The sequence below is a fragment of the Xiphophorus couchianus genome, chromosome 24 (assembly GCF_001444195.1).
Source record: "Xiphophorus couchianus chromosome 24, X_couchianus-1.0, whole genome shotgun sequence".
Taxonomy (NCBI): domain Eukaryota; kingdom Metazoa; phylum Chordata; class Actinopteri; order Cyprinodontiformes; family Poeciliidae; genus Xiphophorus; species Xiphophorus couchianus.
The window spans coordinates 3,109,733-3,130,848 of NC_040251.1; the positions used below are offsets into that span (position 1 = coordinate 3,109,733).

A 21,116-nucleotide genomic window follows, 5' to 3' on the forward strand; every position below is an offset into this window, starting at 1 on the left:
TGAGGGAGTTAGAAAATTCTTCAATGTCCAAATCAGCTACATGAATTTATTTTCTTTAAAAGCATCTTAAGATTAACTACAAAATATTTCAAAGGGATGGAACAAAACCCTGTCCGATCATAAAGCTGATCAGGATGGAAGTGACGTAAGAAAGCCACCACTAGGTGGCATCTGACACCATTTCAACACCTTGATCATGAGTTCTCATTTGTCAAATCCACTGGCAATGTCATATTTTGCGATTTTTAAAAAAGACATTCAGAACTGTTGCCAAATATATTGAGTTTATTAAGTTTTAGTAAAATGCTTGAGGTTCACAGTAACAAAAACAGTGTAAATTGTGAAAGATGTGCCCTTTAAATTAAGGACCAAGTTAAACAAACTGGAAGTGCTACATAAAAAAAAATTTTAAAAAAAGTGTACAATTGTTAGATCTTGAACAAAAAAACATCTTGATCAGTGTGTTGTTTTTTTGTTTTTTTTATCTAAATCCACCAGATTGAGTCTCAGAGTGCAAACATTAGTAAACAAATACATTTGTGAGATTTCTGGCAAAGTGCAACAAGATCAGTGGGAATATGCATAAAGTCTGGTGACACCACAGTGAGACATTCCCCATATTTTCATTTTGGGCGATTTACACTTTAAAAATTGCAATCAGTCAAACAGATATATGCAGTCAGTTAGGTGTTACACCAATACATAATACTCTAAAAATTAGACCAAATGTGCCCAAACCTACAGGGATTTATTTTAGCAGCATTACTGGCAACTACACCAGATTAGTCAAATCGGTTTTATTGAAAATAAATATTTTAATAAAAACAGTATGAGAGGTTCATATAGTAAAAACTGGCAGCCCTCTTTGCTGGTTAGCATCAGCGTTACCCAGCGGCCGGCGGCTTATTGCACAACGGAGAACGGCTCGCTTTTGGCACCAAACCACCAAACTCACCGGCGTACGTCGCACACAGATCCAGAAAGGTTACCCGAGTCCTCCGAAGAAATCCTGCATATGATTGAAGACAGAATCCGACTGTTCCGACGCTGAATCTCAGGTCCGAAGCCTCACTGCCCACGGCGCGGCCCCGGCGCGGCCCCCGGCCTGCGGGGTGCTCAGCCGTCAGTAGCAGCCGTCTCTCCAGGCGCTGTCGCGAAGGGCACTGAAGGTGGACAAGCTCTTTGGAGGCATCAGTAAACTGAAGAGGAAAAATATCCATCACATTAAACCAGCTGGGCGTGAAGATTCTCGACAAGCAGGGAAACTTAGCATTCCTATGAACTCTAATCATCGCAGTGCAAACAAACAATAAAAATAATCTGCACTATATTAGAGGACTGCAATTTAAAAAAAATAAATTAAAATCACATAAAACTGAATATCCATGTGTCATTAATGGTTCTGTATAAGCTAGCATAAGCGCTTGGAGCACAGCTAGCTGTTTCCAAAAGTTAGAAAAGTAACTTCTTAAACTAGCATTTATTAGAACTAGAGATGCTAATTAATGTTTTAACTGTGGTGTTAACAATAGCACTACAGCAAAGCTAGCTGAAAAAGGAAGCCACAAAGAAGCATAAAAGATGTATCATTTCAGAAGCTTAAAAGCTATAGCACCATCACTTTAAAGAAAAAAAACAAAACTGCAACCTTGGAGCCTAAAACTGAATCTTCAACTGTCCCTGTTGAACAAGCTAACATGATAGCACAACTAGCTGCTAACAAAAGGGGGAAAAAAGCAGGATTTTAAAAACAGCAGTGAGCCGTTTCATCGATATACATTATTGGACGCCACACTGGCGCCATATTGCTTTGCACTGAGTCCGGAGAATCGCTGGTCGACAAAATGACAAAGAGTCTGAAAAAGGGACGCAATGTTTTGCTATTAATTGTCACATCTATCACAGCTATCACAAGTCCAAGGAATTCACATTTTACAGGTGAGGAAACAGTTTTAATTTTTTTTAAAAATATTGAAAAAGTGGGAAGTAGGCGAGTTACGCCAGCTCGACATTGACAACCTTAACATCCAATTACCTGTGCTGGGCAGCTTATTGCGTTTCGGTTCAGTTACAATGAAAATGTGGCCCCTTTAACTGTAGGCTGGGGAATTGGCTTTCAGCTGCGTCTCTTGAAGCATTGCTCTGCTTTCGTCTGTGCAAAAATTCTATTCAGGAGGTCGAGTACGTTTGAGATGGCAATAATTATTATTGTTATTATGACGGAGTGATAATATTCACTTTCCATCATTGTCTGCTCAAATATCTGTGCATTTGCCCATGTTTTTAGCTACACCAACGTTCTGGTTCCATTACCTTCGTGATGATAAAGCCACCTTGCCGCGGGGGCTGGAGCTTGTGGGGCCCAGGATGGAGGCGGGGCGTGGCAGACCGCCGCGGGCGGAGCCTCCGCCTGCTGGTTTGCTGAGCAGAGGGATGCCGCTGCCGTTCAGAGACGTGAGGCTGGTGGACGTCGGGCCCTTGACCGTCGGGCTGACGTAGGCGGTGGCTTTCAGTGGTTGCCGTGACAGCGAGGAGAAGCTCCCGAGGCTCTGGACCCGGTTCTGAAGCTGGCCTGGAGAGGGGACTGAGGCGGAGGAGGAAACGGAACACTGACCCGTTTGTCACAGAACGACAGAGAATCGGCGGCGCTGGAGTCTTACTGGAGGACTGGAGGCGAGCCAAGCCGCTGGAGGAATCAAAACTCTGGCTGTTACGAAGCAAAGAAGAAGAAGAAGCAGCACTGGAAGAGGTGGGAATGGGCACACTGGGCATGCTGGGAGCTCTGACCAGGTTAGGCATGCTCCTCCGCAGCTTATCTGATAAAGACAAACAGAAATAACCTTTAAAAGGTGACCTGCAGCAGATTTCATCTATAAATAAACTACTAAGTGGCCTGAAGCACAAAATGGTTGAGGGACAGAAAACAGAAAACATGGATCTGTTGATCTTCTGTGTCTCCGAGGACGAAACCGTGAAGCAGGCGGAGACGAGGCACCCAACGCTAATCCCACCAAACCTTCAGAGACACACGGCGCCGAGGGCTTAGAGGGCCGCCGCGCAAGAGGCTTAGACGACTTTTATTGAGCCGAACGGCGAGGAGGCAGAACGGAACAGGAAACGGATCAGATACCAAACAGAGGGCCTGCTTTTACTACAGATGAGGGGAAAAACTGAAGTTCTGCATGAATTTACTGATTCTGGGTTAGACAGGGGAGGAAGGAAAGACTGAATAAAGGAAGAGGCTGGAAGACAGAAAAGAGGAAACCAAAGAAGAAAAGGAAAAATCAAGGAAGACTGGAGGGACAAAATCAAAGGACTGAAGGATGATGGGTAGGAATGAACCGGAGCAGTGAGGTCACCTGATCCTGGGTTGAAGCCCGGCGACTCGATGCCATACGGCCCCAGCGGCGGCAGCACCAGCGGTGACGCCAGGTAGGCGGAGCCAGCGGAAGGGCGCGGCGGCGTGCAGGGGGTGGAAGGAGGGGTGCACAGGGAGCTGGTGCTTCTTCGCCAGTCGCGGACGCTGCAGAAGGTGTGGGAGTGCGAGAGGCGGGTGAGGCGCGGCTGCGGCGGCGGCAGGAGGGCGTAGTCTTCGTCGTCCTCCTCGTCTTCCTCCTCCAGGCCGGGGCCGGCGCTGAGCTGGCTGAGCTGGAAGGTGAAGCTCTGGCTGCGGCGGCCGGCCAGGGCGGACGACGACGTGCTGGCGTAGTCCTGCCGTAGACCTGCAGGGGGCGACATGAGGGGCCGCACGCAAAGAAAACGGCTGGAAAAAAAAACTAAAAAGGAATCGGAAAACACAAAGTTATCACCTCCTGGGGTTAATAAAGCTGAAGTAGCGATGGGCTCTGAGATCTGGATGTTATGTTATTAAATCGGGAGAGGAAGGAAGGACAGAACCAGGACAAATGAGCAAACATTTAACTCATTTCTACTTTCTCTTCAAAGTGAAGCTAAAGGCTCCAAAACAAAACACTGTTGACGTTTAGGGAAAGATTTGGGTCACTTCACTTTCTGGGTTGACTTCACATCAGAACATTGTCCTTCCAGAGTTCATTTCTGAGGTCAGACGCTGATGTTGGACAGGAAGTCTGAGCTCTCAGTGTGGGCTCACTTACATCCTATCAAGTTGTTGACACATTTCTTCCAGAAATCTGACATTTCTAAATGTGTTTATTTACCAGAAATAAACTTTGATATTTACCTTCGACAATTCAAAATGTGCAAACATGATCAACCATTATTAAAGGCATATATTATAAGTTATATGTGCTCCGTACACTATAGCTCCATTTAAAAACAAAGAAATTAAACGAGCCCGACCCGTCACCTGATGGGGGTCACAGGTCAATGTTGGATTGAACCAACACCTGACTGTTGGTGTACTTACTTTCCTCTTGCAGCCGGGCCATGACCTGGACGTCCGTGAGATCTTGCAGTTTGTATCCGAGGCTGATGGAGTCGTCCTCCGACGTCCCCAGGTCGCTGTCCACCGACGACTCGGGGCTCAGGGTGGAGCGCCGAAGGCTGCGGCCTTCACACAAACACAACAGGTCGACCCGTAATGACTGTGACTTTGCGAGACGAAAAAAAGAAGCTCGGACTCCAACTCTGCGCCGCGGCACAGTTTGGTTTACCCTTAATTCTCAAACAGTTGCATTTAGAAACAGCATTGAGCCAGAAAAACTCCTGAAGAGGACAAAGACCTGACGAGAACCCCCCCCCCCCCGATTCTCCTGAAGAGCGGTAGGACGGCAAAGTCTGTTAAAACCTAGAGGATGGAATATTCTAGAGGGCAGAACTCTAGAGGTTCTAGAGGTACTATTATTATTGAGACCAGCATTGACAACACATGACTGCAGAATTCATTCTGCTCCAATGGCTGCTGGTTTGTTAATATCCGTCCAGGGCTGCAATCGCCCATACTGCTGTAGACCCAATATGGAGGCCATGACCGACCAGACTGAACCGAACTGTGTTCAACTCCAGAACCACTAGAGTGAGAGAGAGCAGGTCTGCTGGTTGCACTCGTGGAAAACTGCCTCTAGGGAGCACCGGCAGCTGCTGGTTCCTGACGCCCCTGTGGGGCCCACTCTGCTGACACCAGCACCGGCTTTCACCATAACTAATGCGCCTCTCCTTCCTCTCCGGCAGCATTCATATAAATCACAGTGTTGATAAAAACAAACAAACATTCTATGTCTGGCAAGGTGCAAAAAGTCGAGTGTGATCCGGTTTCCTGCACATTTCGGTTCCGTCGGGGGAAGTCTTACTTCGTTTGGGAGGGTGAGGGAGGAAGGTGGGCGTCCGTTCAGCTACAGGGGACAGCTCCCTCCCCAAGGGGCTCAGGGTGTGATGGAGGACGGGGTGCAGCGGGGAGGAGAGGAGAGGAGAGGCTGCAGGGACGGAAAAAAACATGACAGAGGAGCTTATTACGCTGCTACTGCAAAGGATGTCAACCTCAGACTGTAACCGACATTAATTCTATGTGACGAAGCAAAGTAATTTGGTAGAATAAGCAGTATGTTGCCACCTGTACTTTGCCAACGTTGGGCGGGTAAACCCAATGTTGTTGACAGTTTATGGAAAAAATGTGGGAATCTGCTGATTGATTTTAAAATCTTGGGGCACCGACTGATTGATTTAATTTAGAGTCTGGATTCTTGAGAGCCACACAAGAAGCTATGGTGGGTCTTGGAGTTCGACACTCGTTCTAGAAGCTTCTCGAAGCCTTTCCGATGGATGTCACAACCTCCAGACCTGGTGTCGGTGTGTAGTAGCCAACTTCCTTTTGTCAGGCAGATTCTGTTAAAGGAATTTCTAGGTTCTACAAGACAAACTGTTGTTCCATCACATAAAATCCCAGAGGAAGTGCTCATTTCGTGGAGGTGCAGCTAGCAGTTTGGCTACCGTGTCTTTCAGTCGGTGGCGGTGGGGTGGAGCAGGGTTTGGCTGGGGGGGGAGACGCCGCTGCGGCTCGGGTCGGTGGGGTTCCAGGGGACGACAGGGAGCTACGCCACCTGGAGACTGAGGGAGGAAGGTAAACAAACATCAAGATGTGGATTGCATTGTTCAACATAGTACAACAGGCTCTTATTGTGTCCTCCCCCCCCCGCCCATCCCACCATGCTGCCGTTACCTCACCAGCAGCGTCTGTCACCCTCGGCTCTATTGAGCAGCTCAGCGCCCATCAGAGGATGGACAAAGCTGCTTTCAGCGGAGCCGGCTGCCTCTGGAGAAACCCGCACTCGCGCAGGGACGACGTCTATACGTGAACGCAAAGCCTTTAACTCAGGCACAAAGAGAGACTCCTCTCCTGTCGTCGACCATTTCCGTAGAAACGGCGAGCGGGGGAGAGAGATTAGAGGCAGAGCTAGCGGGAGAGTTTCTGATGCAACGAAGCGTGCAGCTGCTGCAACTTCACAGGGCCAGGCGGAGCGACCTGCAGTCTGACTGACAGTCGGACCGTGTCATCCATGAGGAGCTGCTGAGAACCAGCATGCAAACATTCATAAAAACCCCCCAAAAAAACATCACTACAATGGAAAGAGGAAGGGTGTTCCTTCTTTGGTCAGAGGAGACTGACACTGGGCTTTTTTTTTTGGTAAAATAGTCAGTAGTCATCAAAAACCCAGCACACACCATCATGGTTTGTCCATATTTCCCAGGAATCTGTCATTAATGAACTCTTTGCATTTGAAACGATCACACCGAGAACGTGTCGTCGCCGAGTCTTTTCAGCCCGTTTACGAGCCAAACCAGCAGAAACCAGAGACGCTTGTACTAGTACAAGATCGACGGTTCCTTACGGTTCCTGCTTGACTTCCTCCAACCCGTTTCCTTCTCCGACTGTCGGCGGAGGGTTACGTAAGCAGACGCGGCGTCAGGTGACCCGAGGTCTGATCCGTTCAACGCGTGGACAGATTAACGGCACTCTGCTCTCTGTGGTGATCGGACCTCCGGCTCGTCAGACGGAAGCTGGAGCTTAAAGTCCTCAGAAAAACAAACCTGCTTCCTCTTGATCAGAAATATGCATTATGATGCAACTGTTGTTTATTGCAAAGGGGTATTTTGATAAATTTCATAAGTTTACAGACTTCACTCTTTGTTAGAGAGTAACTCCCGTTTCTGTGCTTCACTTCAACAACAGAAAAAGAACGTGAAGCTCTCTATAACAAGGCAGTGCAAGAATAGTATCCTGCTTCTTTTTAAAGCCCTGCGACAGACTGGCGACCTGTCCGGGGTGTACCCCGCCTCTCGCCCGGAACGTAGCTGGAGATGGGCACCAGCAACCCTCCCGACCCCATTAGGGACAAGGGTGAACAGAAAATGGATGGATGGCTTCTTTTTAAATCAGTAGTTCAAAGTTAACACCTTGGGTTTGTTTTCGTAAAATGGAGGATTCTGTTTGAAATGGAAAACTTTTCACGGTTTCCATCGGCGTTGCCTTGGAGCAGAAGATACAAATAGCAGAGATGCGAGGCTTGAACCATGAGGGACCCCACAGAAAATAAATTGCGTTCATATTGATGCAAGTTAATATGGGTTGATACTTGTTTGTCAACAGAAAACTGATCTGCTTCAAAGTAGTCAGCCACGATGTTGGTGGCATAAATTCAAGCAGCTCTGAAACAGCCAGACCCTACAACAACCTACGGGATGTTGGACGCAGATTAGAACTTCCAACTCATCTGCATCTCTAGTTAAAACCTTCTAAAAGTCCCTGGTTTTCCTGGAACATTCCCAGAACTTTCCTGACGTGAAGAAAGACAAACCAGAGAGAACCAAAGAGTTTTGAGTCTTAGCAAACTGGGGAACTAAGCAAACACAGAAGAATCACGTCTATTGCTAAGTTTGACCTCTTAACATAAACCCAGAGGTTTAAGGATAAAGGTTCAGTTTGTACCTTGTTCCAGTCGCAGAGACAACGACCTTCTGGTGACCTCCACGTCCGACTTGGGGCTGTCCAGGTTCTGCCGGCACCACTGCAGCGGACTGAGAGACTCGGCTGAACTCTCTCCTGCTTTCGATGCTACGTACAACCTGGAAACAGAGAAGAAGACGACATGCAGCGAGTCTTTAGACATGTTGACCTGGGGTCAAAAACACATCAATTACAACTTGGTTTGTCTGTCACATGGATAAAACTGGGACTTGACCGATCGGTAAGCTCTTTCTTGGACTATGTTTCGAGTTGGTCTACTGAAGATTGGGGACACGTTCTCTGATGGATCCACACGGACGCTCCACCTATGTTACGGAGCTTGGTTTTTGTTCCTGTTGGTGTAATTCTAATGAAAACAACCGTTTGGTTTCATTTAATCGTTTCATTTGAATCAAAGACTAAAAACATCCATGCAGGAGAAGCATCGGGAATGGATTTCCTGTTTACTGGAAATCCTAAAGGAGTTCAAGAGCCCAAGAAACCCACCATCGTAGAAAACTAACTTTCATTGATCGTTTCCTCCAGGTCTTCAGACCAAAGTTTAAAAATAAATAAAGAAGCTGCTGCTCTATCTACTTCTTCCTCATTTTGAGTATTTCCTGAGGCCCAAATCAACCCAACGTTGTCACAGCTTCAGAGGGGAACTGCTGCTTAAACTGAAACCTGCGAATCATAACGCAGAGTTCATTCCACAGCTTTGATCGTCTCAGGACAGAATTCGTTAGAAACAGCCACAGTTTTCCAGACTAAACTCCCCAAAGTTCTTGGTAATGTTCAGTCATTTCATAATGTGAACTAAAATATTTGTCTGTGAATATGAGGTTGGTTGCAAACACAATAAGCACGATGCAAATTTTCCATATCTTTACATTCCTACTAATGGACAAGACTACTGGTAGCTCCCCGTCACAGTTTGTCCTTCTACTCAATTTTCCATGTATGATTTGGCTTCCCCTCCGGACAGCTCTGTGTGCATGTTGGTCACATCAGAAATTTTGTGAGAATTTCAGGTTTCATTAGCAGTAAACGGTAATCATAAAACAATCATTTTATGTCTTACATTAAGTAGGCGACAAGTTCTTAAGCAGCAACAAATCATGATTATTAATCAGTTTTTAGTTCAATGTTAGCGGCTGAACCCGGTGTGAAGAGTTCTGAATTATGACAACAGAACCTGAACATGATACAAAGCTTTACTGAGGAAGCTGAAAACAAGGTGGCTTTGGGGTGGCCTACTCAAAGTCCTCACCTGTGGGTGACCTTAGACAAATCATTTATGCCCAGAAAGCCTTTAATGGAGCTAAAATGAAACGTAGGTTCAACTGCCCCCACGGTTGGAGGAACCATGGAGCCAACATGTAATCATCATGGAGCCTGAATGGGCCTAGACAGACACTGATGCAGCCTGCTGGTTCTGCTGGTCTGCTAGAACTCAACTTCCAGGATGTGAATCTGGAGAAATGCCTGAAAGCTGTAGAGCAGCGAGGAGGAAGAGGAGCAGCCTCTGCTGCTGAAGGGCTGAAGAGCAACAAATGGTCATATTAGTGAACAAAGAGGCGACACTGACCAGGTTTCATCCGACTCCTCCGAGCAGCTCAGAGACTCCAGGTCCAGAAGCTCCAACTCATCCAGAACCGACGGTTCCGACGCATCCTCCTCCTCCTCCTCCCCTGCGCACTGGTGGAAATGACCTAGCGGTTCTTCCGGAGGAGAAAGCGAGCTTAGGGACGGCTGGGGCAGCGGGCCTTGGAAGCCCCCGGACAGGCAGCCTCCGGCCCGGCTCCGCAGCTGCTTGTTCTGCCGCTCCAGCTTCCGCACCAGCTGCTGCAGCTTCTTCACCTCCAGCTCGGCGTTCAGGCTGCCGCAGTCCACGTCCGTCATGACGGCGGGGCCCAGCACGGCAGCCTCCATCGGACCCGAATCCAGGTTCTTCCAGACCACCGGCCCCTCTACCCCGGAAGACCGGCTCAGGAACCGGCGTGGAGCTCCGTCTGCGCTCCGCAGCTGATTTGAGTCCTGGTTAGCGGCTGGAGGAGACTAATCTGTCTAGTGCGCCTGTCTGGAGACTTAGAGACTCCACCTCTCCAGCCAAAAACACCCACACCCCCCAGCCTCCACCTCCCTGAACAAAGAAGCGGATTACAGGTGGATGCTGCACCTGTCAGTCCGAACTCAGGGCTACAACCAGACTGATTCGTTTAAAAACGCTTCTAAGAACTGAAAACAAACTAGTTCTACCAAACCTTCTACTAAACTATCTCGTTTAACTTCCTCACCATCAGATAGTCTCCTGCTTAACGGATTTACTAGTAAATAACTTCTTTAATTGATGACCTAATTGTTAAATCAGGATCGTGTGCTATAATTAGCCGGCGCCCCGCTGCGACATTTCTGGATATCCAGCGCCATCTAGTGTCGATGTGGTGATACCGCGCCTCACTCAGTCCTACCCTAAATATCCATCGGTGTTTATTGAGAACACAGCTTGGTCCGTAATCGCAAAATAAAACTAAAATGACACCTGGCTCAAATGAAAATCTGGAAAGTGCGGCATGCTTTGAGTCAAAGCTTCGTAGAAACACCTTTTAAGTTTCCAGCAGTGTTCCACATCTAGTGAGACACTAGTTGTTTTTGGGGGGTTTTTTAACCAGTTCTTTGCTCCTGTGAGGTCTAGTTTTCAGGTTTCAGGACAGATTCTCAATTGGATTTAAGTCTGAACTTTGACTAGGCCATGTAGGTGACAATTCCCCACTCCGTCAGATCTCTAGTTGGATGTTCTGGGGCAGTTGTCCTGCTGGAAGGGGGGAACCTCCACTCCAGTCTCAGGCATTTTCTTCAAGAATGCAGAATGATGCTGCCACCACCACCGTGCGGTTCCATTCTGGTCTCCTTTGTCCAGACCAGTGGAGGACACCAGTTGTCCTGTCCTCCCAGCAGAGCTCATGTCCCTCTGAAACAAAAACACTTTTGACTCGTCAGTTATGGTCATTTAAATCAATATAAATGATGAATTGGCCGTTTATAAATCAATGAAACAACCTTTTTCCTTTTTTCTCGGAAAAACTAATTTCCTGTCAGTGTTGCACCATGGGTAATGTAGGCTTATCAAGTTCTACCAAATGGCTGAATTGGGTTTTTGAGAAAATCTTCAAATTATTTAAATATATATAATTGTTGAACATTTAAATACATTATTCAGTTTGCCATGTAAGAAGCGTAAAGTTAATAAGTCAGAAGAAAAAAGATACATTTATGACAGTATGACAGTAGATGACATGCACGCTTTGTTTTTATAAGTAAATCTTTAATTTATTTCATCATAACAGGAAAAATGTTCATATTTTACAGCCTGTCTCCATCTAGTGGACAGATAATGTCACTGCAGCAGCTGGGACGGAGGATTCTCAGCGTTTCTTCCAGGTGAACTTGCGCCGCGCTCCCTCCTGTCCGGGCTTCTTCCTCTCTCTAACCCGGGGGTCAGGGGTCAGCAGACCAGCTGCAGGGAGACAACAACAAGCTGAAGCGAGAGAATTTGGTCTTCAGCAGCTAATGCTGCAGGCAGTGCTCACCTTGCCTCATGGCCTCTCCTTCGCTCTGCGGCAGGAAGCTGAGCAGCGCCCGGGAGATGGCGAGCCGCAGCGCCCCCGCCTGGCTGGATCTGCCACCGCCGCTCACGGAGCAATCCAGGTCGAAACGGCCAAGCAGGCCGCAGAACTGCAGTGGGAACATCAGCTGCTCCCTGAGCCGGGGCAGATAGGAGCAGTGGAGGAGGGGGGGGACAGTTAGCTGAGCTCATTTACTACCTGGTCCCGCTCCGATCAGAGCAGGTTCTGACTCAGCACGACCCGGTTCTGGGTGGCGTCTCAGCCTGAATGGACCCAGATGCTGACAGAGTCGGTTGTCACCCCCGCGCTCCAATTACAGCCGGCGTGACAACGGCTAGCAGCACACGCTCTCACACACTCAGTCAGCTGTGTAATTAAGTGACTAGCAGCAGATAAAGGAAGGCTGCCTTCCATTCCTTCAGGCTGTGGAGGACAAAAAAAATGTCCCGCTCTCCATTTAAAGGGAAACAGTGAGAGGAGGCCCACCTGTCCTGCAGCACAGGAAAGTAGTGCAGGTAGTCTTGGCCGTTGACGGTGAGGCGTCCTGCGCCGCAGTCACGAACCACCACAGATCCCCTGGATGTCTTCCTCCTGCCTGGAAGGAAACAAGGCTCAGTTTAACTCTCCTCTAGACGGTTACAGCTCCTCGCAGTTTGATTCACCCAAGAGGGAAATCAAATGTCATAACTCAGATCGTCCACGTATCACGAGTCGCCGATGATGGTGATGCTGCGGACAGGAAAGACCTCCACTAGCACTGGGCACATCCTGACATGCCAACAGCTCAGTGTCCAGGCAACAAAGATGATATTCTACAGTAACATGTTCTGATGACATCATAAGCTCTGCTGATCCACCTCCTTTGCTCCTTTTTAGCTCTGTCTCGGACGAAAGCCGAGCAGAGAGACGTTGGGGTATGATCTCCGTCGTGAAGGATGGAAGAGATGGTTTGAACTCTTTCCTTCTACCGCTGTATCCAAGAAACCTCATTTTCAACTCCCAGGATTTTGGGTATTAAATAAGCTTCTGAGATGCTAATCAGCTGTTCCCAGTTGGAAAATACCTTGTTGCCATGGTTATGAATCATAAGTGTCCTAAATTAAATAACAAAACAACAGTAACCCTTCCAGCTGCTCAGCATCCCGAACTGTCTAGAGTGTCTAAAAACAGCGAGAATTCAACCAGGAATTGATGACGTGTAGAAAAGAACCAATAAGGACCAGCTGAGCTGCTAAACATGCTGCCACCACAAGAGGCTCATAATAGTTGGAAACATTCTACAGTAAATGATAAAAATGAATGTAACGAGTGAAATGTTGGGGTTAGTATTTGTCAACCGTTGCTAGTCTAAAGTCTTAATACCCTCTGCGGTGCTGAAGTCCACCCCGGCGTCGTCCTTCTGCAGCGGCGGCACCACCTGATGCATGGACTGGGCCTCCAGCTGCTGGCGGTGGCTCATGACGAACTGCTGCTCCAGGCTGCAGCAGGGCATGGCCACCAGGCGCTCCAACAGCTGGATGAAGCACTCGTACTGAGGAGGACAAACATCGGATCAGTCGGGGTCAGGCTGAGGTCAGATCACTGTGGCTGGTCTTACGTCCTGACTGGAGATGGGCTCCACCAGCCGCGCCTCCAGCTCCTCCTTGGTCAGCCACCTGCTGGTTCCCAGAGCGCTGCAGGAGACAGGAAGTGGGTTGGTTTTCGACAGAGACGGCTCTAATCTAAGAGAGGACAGGTTTCAAAACCAACATCTGCTTGGGCTCAGTCGGGAACAGCCCTTTGGCTCTCAGCTGGTCCTGGTGCTTCTCCACCTTCAGAACTCTGCCGTACAGATCCTGGAAGGCAGAGCAACGATTAACTCTCACATTCTGCTGGGCCTTAACACGACCCGACCTGGGTTGACTAGCACAGATTTATGCTTTCTACAATGATATTAAATAGTAACTTATACCAACATAACGTTAGCATATTAGTAGCATAGCCTAGCATTAGTTATGTAATAGAAATAGCAACTTAGCAAAAATCAGCTAACAGCTACTGCAGTAATGTTATTTTTTTTAATTATATATTTAACTAATAAGCTAGCATTTACTAATTTACAAAAAGATAGTATTCTAAAAATGGTTTTGGTAATTGCTTATACAAACGTGTGTCATCTAACATGGTGAGATTAGCTAACAAAACACTAATTAAAGCTAATATATATACACTAACATTAGCATGTTAGCTAAAATTAGCTTGCAGGTAAGCCTAAACTAATAAGTGAAATTTATGTTATATCCTAGCAAAAGCATAATAGCCTGTTATGTGACCTCCTGTGTTTGGCTAAGACAGATTTCTTTTCAATATCAGACACTGATTCTTAGTGAGATTTAGATGGTAAAAATATGAAAAATACTTGTTTTTGTTGTACTAGGAATACCACGTTACCTTCCAATGTGTCACTTCAGTACTATTAAGTGTATCATATCATAAAAGTAGCTGCTAAACTAATGTTAGCAAACAGATGCTAACATTAGCCGTTTTAAGTATCTAGTATTACCAAAATACTCATGCTAGCAACCTTGCTCAGATTGGTTCAGTCTTTTAAACTAGTCTCTACATCAATTGTTCTACAGACTTTAAAAAGCTTAGTTGACATTGTCCGTTTGTTTTTTTTGTTTTTTTGTGGCTTTGACATCTCAGCCAGATGGACACATGATGGGACAGAGCCTGAATCACACGCTGCACTTACATGCATGAGGGAATAGTAGTACTGTTTGCCGGTGTAGAACAGGAAGTGGAAAGGCCGTCCATCTGGTCCCCACTGCACCGCTTCACAAGGAGGGAAACAAAGATCAGCTGACAGTCTGATGATGTCAAGATACTAACAGATCAGTGTGTGGAAGCGTCACCAACCTCTCTGCTTTGGAAAGATCTCAACGGGATGCTGCAGATGGAAAAAAACCCAGCAAAACATGAAGCAGTCTGCGTTCATCCAGAAGACAAATTTCTTTTGACCACGTTATGATTTTTATAGCCGTCTGAAAATATGTTCGTTCTTCATCCAGTGAAGTTAAAAGTAATAAAGCAACTCCATGAGTAGTATTTTTTTCCCAAAATGTTGCTAAAGTAAATGTACGCAGTTACTACCCAGATATAAAAGCTTATTGGATAAATTGTGACGATAAAAACAGAGTAGTGACGATAAAATGGGTTTATTATCTTAAATGTCATTGTTGCAATTTTCAATATTTCTAGATCTAGGTCTAATTCTTCCAAAGATTTCACTTATAATAGATCCATCCTCTTCATGCCCACCACCACAAGCCCCACCCCCAAAAAGAGGCGGTCCTTGTTAAGACTGTAGTCTGTTTTTTTGGGTTGTTTTGATTCGTCTGAACAGGATTTCTTTTAATGCTGTTTTGTTTTCTTGTTTTTCCTTGCTACTTATTATTAATTCAGAGTAAAATATACATAAATATCATGAGGTGGAACAAAACTCAATGAAAATAAACAGAATTTTGTGGTTAAATGTCAAAAAGCTGTTTATTTTCCAGGAAGGGGATTAGAGACACTACAGACCATATTCTTGGTGATGAAAGTTTTTGAGTTCTCAATACAACAACAATCAAGGCCTAAAGAGGCTGGATTAACCAGGTTAGGAGAGAAATGTAAAGAGAAATAAGTGCAATCATCGACTGCATGTTGAGGTTTGAGGGAGAAACGCTGCAGTGTGTGGTGAGCTGATAAAAGCTGGATAAAAGTGAAACCTCACCTTCATGAGGGGCCGAGCTCTCTTCTCAAACAGGCCAGAGGGGAAGAGGTAGGCGATGCTCCTCTGTGGGGGAGGACGAGAGCAAAGAATAAAGATGAATAAATAAACGGTGAGTGCGCTGACGGCCGGCACGTCCAGAGAACACGGGTCGCTGAGCGTGACAGAAGAAGAGGCGCGAGCTGCTGGCGGGTTCACGGAGAGGCGAGTCGGATCCGTTAGCGTGAAGCCGAAGGAGAAAAGGCTCTCGGCGGACAGGGTGAACGTCCGACGGGTTCACCGTGAGTTCACCGCACGCCTGCTGTTAGCCAGCGCCACCGCCCAGGTCCTGTCAGCTCGATTAGTGAAGCAGCAGGTCCTTTAAGGTTGTCACGACGACGGAGAGCAGCTAGAAGGGGATGGGGAGAAACTGTGAAAAACGGCGGGGAACAGATGAGGACACACCTGCGCCTCCCTAGAGATCTGACAAAATGCGGGAGAGACCCGGGAGGAGCAGCGACGGAGTGCCAGAGGGGAAGCTGTCGGATGGGAGCAAAACTCAGCCACATGGGGAACACGGAGGTTACAGATGACAGAAAGACAGCTCCAGAAGGACAAAAGAGGCTCAGGAGGCCATCAAAACTAAAAGCAGAGATACATTCATTTCTAGCTGCGGGACCAGGGAGAAATGCTGCATTTTAAATGAAGGAAGACAAAAAAAAAAGTCTTGGTGGAGTTTTAAATAAAACAAAACGTCTTTTAAACTGCATCAAACAGCTCTGCTGATGTAGATGTTTTAAAAAAATCACTAAACTCTGATTTCTACTAAAGACTAGTTGTGATGCGAGTCTGAAAAAGAAGTCGCAAACTGAAGAGGAGCAGTTAGACTGACTGTCCATGGGGCGTTCACTGCCTCACATGGAAAACGACAAGAAAAACAACTAGAGAGGCTGTGAAGAACCCGTCAAGCCTCCCAGTTCCACCCGGTTAACACATTTAAATGCATTTATTTCCGTGTTACCGATCAAACACCACCCAAAAACTGACTGAAAAATGTTGAAAAAAAAAAAAGCAGCTTCTGAGCATTTAAGAATGACGTCTCAGCTGCTGGTTTCCCCCAATCATTGTTCTGTCAACAGAGCTTTACATGAAACAACTCCATCAATGAGGAGATTTCATTTACTAGCTTCACATCAACATCAGGTTCTCAGGAAGACATCCACCAGGTGACGATGATGCCTTCAGGGACCAGACGTCCTGATCGGAGATCCGAGGAGCCGTCCCACCGGTCTGGGAACATCTCCATGAATTCCCCGGCTCTTCCTCTCCGTCACGCCTGAGGCGTCCCGACTCCGGGTCCGGAGCGCCGGCTGTCGCTTCGCTTTTCACACTTCCACAGACAGCTCTATTGGTTACTGGCGAGGGACGGAGCCACGGACACGCGGAAAATTGGGATAAATGTGTGGAAATTTTGCCAAACAAACACGTGGGGGGGGAGACGGGGGAGCAGGGTACGGGCATCAGATGGGGGTCGCCCACGCCCGCCTGCTGCCAGGGACGACGGCTAAATGTGAAACACAGCTGCGGCTGGGAAGAAGAGGAGAAACACAAAGTCCAACCGACTGCTCATCTGGGATCAACGTGTTGAAAGATTTCTAATCCGTTAAGATCAGAAATCAATCTTTTCAGAAAAAAAATAAAAACACTAGACATGAACCAGGAAGTCAGTGATTCATGTATAAATGATAAACATATGAAATCCAGATGATCAGGTACTAAAGGAACCAGGATAGTTTTCTGGGCCCATCATGACCTCTGACCTCCCACAGCATTGAGCAAAAAAAAAACAAAGAACCCTGGCAGGAAGAGTTGCAAGGGTTCATTTACAAATATATTGTATAATTCTAATTATAAATAGTTGGAACCAGAAGTTTACATACACCAAATAAAAAACATATCCAGGGTTTTCCTCCCCGTCTGAACCAAACTTTTGTTTGAAGTCAGAACCACCAGAATTATTTCTGTTTGCTAAAAGCCTCAGTAATGACATAAGAAATAAAGAATCTGGTGATCCTACAGTGTTTCTATCAGAGGTCTCCAAAGCCATGACATCATCTGGGCTATTCATTGTTCTTCAAAGAGACTGTAATTAGGGCTGCACTGACTGCAGTTTTCCGGTGGTTACTGAAATCTACAAAGCCTGACCTGGCGATTCCGATTTTAGCAGATACCAATTTTATTTTTTTTTTTGCCTGAAATGTCATTAAATATAGCAAGAAAGTCGCTGAGTTGGCAACTGTGGGGTGACTACTGTTAACTGCAAACATGCAGACATGACCTGGTGGGCGAGGCTAACAGTCAAACCTCTCTCATGGCAAAACGGTGGTTGATTTTTAGACTTTTGCTGAGGTAGATAAGATAAGGGAATAAGATCGACTTTGCATGTAATTATCGACCAATCACCGATCTCCCAAATTAAGAAAATCAGCGTTGACAAATCGGCTGGCCAATAAATCGGGCCATCCTTAACACACCAAACATTCTGTATGTAGACTTCTGACCTTGAAGACAATAATAATCAACAGTCTGACCTATTCTTTCTCCCATTCATTTCCAGTGACATCTATTGGCCTGCTTCACACAGCCATACAGATGTTCATGTGCTTCTTAACCCCAAAGGTGTGGCTGTTTCCATAGTGACCAAACTCACATCTATGTCCTCCTGAGTGAAGTTCTCGGGATCCTCTCCCATCATGTTGGCCAGGTGCCGCTTCCCGATCTCAAACTCCTCCACCTGCTTCTGGATAAACTCTGCGGTGAACTTCTCCGGCCCTGCGGCCCCCAAGTTCTTCCTGCGGAGGGCAGGGGTCCCGCATATCTGCGGGGAAACAGCAGCGCTACTGTCACTCATTAGCATTAGCCTGGCATGGCTAAAACATCTGTTGCCGCAGCCGAACCGGACCCGACAGGTTCAGAAGTCAAACAAACCTCAGCTCGTCGCCACACTTTGCTTAGATAACCTGTGATGTCAACATGTTTGTAATTTCAACGATTCGTGCAGCTAGTCTCGGGTGACAACAGCATGCTAACACAAGGACGTCCGTGTTTTTATCATTTAAATACATAACTTTTAATGCAAGGAGAACAAATTAACGGACTGTTGGTGCTGGTTTACCTGTCGGCAGAACCGCAGAGTCACTGGCCTTGTAGACGAGGCGAAATGTACACTTTTCCCCAATAACGAACCGACAACACGAGCACAGTTCGCCGCCATCTTTGGTGACGACAAACGCGTCAACGTTTGTTGGTGTACGTCACCACTGCGTCTGGTTTTCTTAACATTTAAATACAACTAAATATTGTTGTATTAACTTATTTCGTATGGCTTTAATTTATTAATTTAAATAAAACTAAATATTATTGTACAAAATTATTCATTTATTTCGGTTTAGTTCTAAAATAAAACGAATAAAATTACATTTAAAAACACAAAACTCCAGGACAAGTAGATGAATAAATAAATACAGTCCACAAATAAAATCATACATACAAATATATTTTAAATATTTGCTATTTATTTCCTAGAAAAAATAGTATTTATGACACTGATGAGTTTTCTAATTTAAAGTAATATTACTTAGGTCAGAAAGGACATCTTGATACCAAAAGATGTTTAAAACATGATCAATTGTTTGAAAACCTTTATGCCATTTGATGTGGCATAACTGGAGAACAATCAAATACATATGGGGAGTGAATGTTAAATTAATAAAAACCTAGTTGAATGTATCGACTACACCATAAGCTCATATTTGTATGAAGCACCTTCCGATTGCAGCATTCAGTCTAGTTTATAACAGCCAATAATCAGAAAATTCAATGAACCTGGATGAAGCTGTCCTAAACACTTGGGCCACAATACCAGAAAAGTAACACGGCATTTTATTAGATGAGTAAGAACAGCAGAACCAAGTGGTGGCAGCATCATACATGTAAGTCTCCTAATTGGAACAAGATAGTTCACATTCTAATTCTAATTCTTAATGAATACCAGTCAGTTTTGATTCAAACCCTTTAAGTCCCTCATGATGATGGTCATGGATTTTATTTTCAACATCACAGCGAGCCCAGGCATTCTTCCAACTCTACAACATAATGACTTCACCAGAAAAACGTTTGCAAACGGGCTTGGTTCTGGGTTTTTAGTCCAGAGCTAAATCTGGCTGAGATGGCTCAGATCTGCAAAACAGGGACACCAATTTGTTTAGGTTTGAGCTGTTTCTGATGTGAGCGGCCCAACACATGCAACTACTTTGTTGGTTTCTGCAACTTTAAAGTAAAGTACGGGTGTCGTGACAAAACTTTCATGCACACACACACACACACACACACACACCCAAAAAAATGAACTTCACAATCCAAACCACATGACTGAGGGCCAGGGCCTGCAGTGACAAAAACAAGACGAATAAAAATGGGATTTGTTGAGTCAAAGTCAGTGCAGTTGTTCCCAAAGACAGCTGCCACTTCTTAAATCTGAAAGGCAACACTCCACATCACATCTCAGAATGAGAACCATGCGGACCACATGGCTCAGCTGAATGGTAAGAAACAAAGAACTCTAAAAACCTTCTTTGTGTTCCTCATTAAGGCTGTAAATAAAAAAAAAGAAACCCATCAAATTAATGTATCCTTGTTTGCAACCACCTGTTAAATGTACAACTTTAGTGGGAGAAAGTTGCAGGAAAAGAAAACCGTGACTGGAGCATATGGACGCTAAAAACATTACTGTCCACTGGTGAACACCATCTGTCTTCAAAGTAAAGCCAAGGACTCAAAAAAACCCCCAAAAGGGAATGGATTGTAAGTGTCATCACAAAAGGATTTAAAAGGAAGTGATCAGTATGACTGATCAGAAATGACACAAAGAAAAGACTCAGGCGGGGTCTGCCAGACACACTGGCACAGCTAAAAATAATTTGTTTTGCATATGCGGTTCCATTAAATGAAGAAATGGATTAACACATTCTGTGCAGATTCCTTTAGAGGGAAACAAACTGCCACATCACCCAAACTTTACGGGCTGAAATTAGTGTAAACTTGTTCCGTCAAGTTGTTGTTGTTCCCTTGCTTTGCTTAAAGTCACATAAAAAGTTTGTCTAACCACAATCAAATGACATTATCAATAAAAAGACTTCAGCTGAATACGACCACAGGGATGTAGAGTCTAAAAGCTACTAGGGGGAAGGACTTACAATAACGTTCTTTTATGCACTTAAGATGCAGCTTATAACTTGATTAGCTGTTAGACTAGCTAATAGCTTCAGTGACAGACTACACATTAAGTAATTAGTTTAAGTAGTTGCTGACATGTGTGTTAGAAATAACAGTTAATTTAGGTAGCAGTTAGCTTAAGCTGTTCTTAGGTCTACTGGCTAGGCCTACTGTTAGTGCCATTAGCGTTAGGATAAAAGCCATTAGCTTCTATCCTAAAAGCCACCATCTTTGGTGACGCCTGCCATGCTGATCCCTAGCACCATGTAGCACCATCGTCCTGAAACATGGCTGTCATGCCTATTAGGATAAAAGCTAATGGCTTTTAACTTTTAAAAGTTGATGCTTAGCAGATTATTCACTTTATATGCTGCTAAGTAGCTATTGTCTTGAGTGGCATTTACCTTTAAATTGTCAGCTTGATAGGCAATTAGCTAAACTATGTTTAGGCAGTTACAGCTTAATCAGTTGTTAGCTTGATTAGCTGCTAGCTGCGGAAGCTGCTACGTTGAATAACTAGCATGTAAAGTGTTATAGACTACCTCGTGAGAATTTTTCTCTA

General features: G+C 45.5%; 2 protein-coding genes across 3 annotated transcripts; both read right to left on the bottom strand.

Annotated features, from left to right (window-relative positions):
• Positions 1–265: 265 nt before the first annotated feature.
• LOC114140727 (SLAIN motif-containing protein 1-like) lies at positions 266–10,280 on the bottom strand. Of its 2 annotated transcripts, XM_028010882.1 has the most exons (9): positions 9,510–10,277; positions 7,904–8,040; positions 5,908–6,024; positions 5,271–5,393; positions 4,388–4,531; positions 3,360–3,722; positions 2,661–2,816; positions 2,314–2,584; positions 266–1,199 (listed from the first exon to the last, which is right to left on the bottom strand). In XM_028010882.1, the coding sequence occupies exons 1-9, from the start codon at positions 9,851–9,853 to the stop codon at positions 1,124–1,126; spliced, it is 1,731 nt and encodes a 576-aa protein (XP_027866683.1). In that variant the 5' UTR covers positions 9,854–10,277; the 3' UTR covers positions 266–1,123. The 2 variants fall into 2 exon arrangements, with proteins under 2 accessions (XP_027866683.1, XP_027866684.1); XM_028010883.1 differs by lacking the exon at positions 5,908–6,024 and having other exon boundaries at positions 9,510–10,280.
• A 945-nt stretch (positions 10,281–11,225) lies between these two features.
• On the bottom strand, positions 11,226–18,585 carry mrps9 (mitochondrial ribosomal protein S9). The gene is made up of 11 exons (XM_028010889.1): positions 18,456–18,585; positions 17,991–18,158; positions 15,305–15,367; positions 14,446–14,476; positions 14,282–14,361; positions 13,297–13,382; positions 13,145–13,220; positions 12,910–13,078; positions 12,034–12,142; positions 11,512–11,681; positions 11,226–11,438 (listed from the first exon to the last, which is right to left on the bottom strand). Exons 1-11 carry the CDS (start codon positions 18,552–18,554, stop codon positions 11,347–11,349), a joined length of 1,143 nt encoding a protein of 380 aa, XP_027866690.1. The 5' UTR covers positions 18,555–18,585; the 3' UTR covers positions 11,226–11,346.
• Between the last annotated feature and the right edge of the window lie 2,531 nt (positions 18,586–21,116).

Bases quoted from the DNA above. Each gene is read 5' to 3' on its own strand.
- mrps9 (XM_028010889.1), bottom strand. From the start codon at position 18,554: ATGGCGGCGAACTGTGCTCGTGTTGTCGGTTCGTTATTGGGGAAAAGT. The intron at 13,383-14,281 runs GTAAGTGCAGCG...TCTGCCTTCCAG, and splicing joins ACTACTATTCCCTCATGCAT to GATCTGTACGGCAGAGTTCT. The intron at 12,143-12,909 runs GTATTAAGACTT...GTTTCCTTCCAG, and splicing joins GGACTTCAGCACCGCAGAGG to GCAGGAGGAAGACATCCAGG.
- LOC114140727 (XM_028010882.1), bottom strand. From the start codon at position 9,853: ATGGAGGCTGCCGTGCTGGGCCCCGCCGTCATGACGGACGTGGACTGC. The intron at 8,041-9,509 runs GTCAGTGTCGCC...CTCTGTTTCCAG, and splicing joins GAGGAGTCGGATGAAACCTG to GTTGTACGTAGCATCGAAAG. The intron at 2,817-3,359 runs GTGACCTCACTG...TGTCTTTATCAG, and splicing joins GGGCTTCAACCCAGGATCAG to ATAAGCTGCGGAGGAGCATG.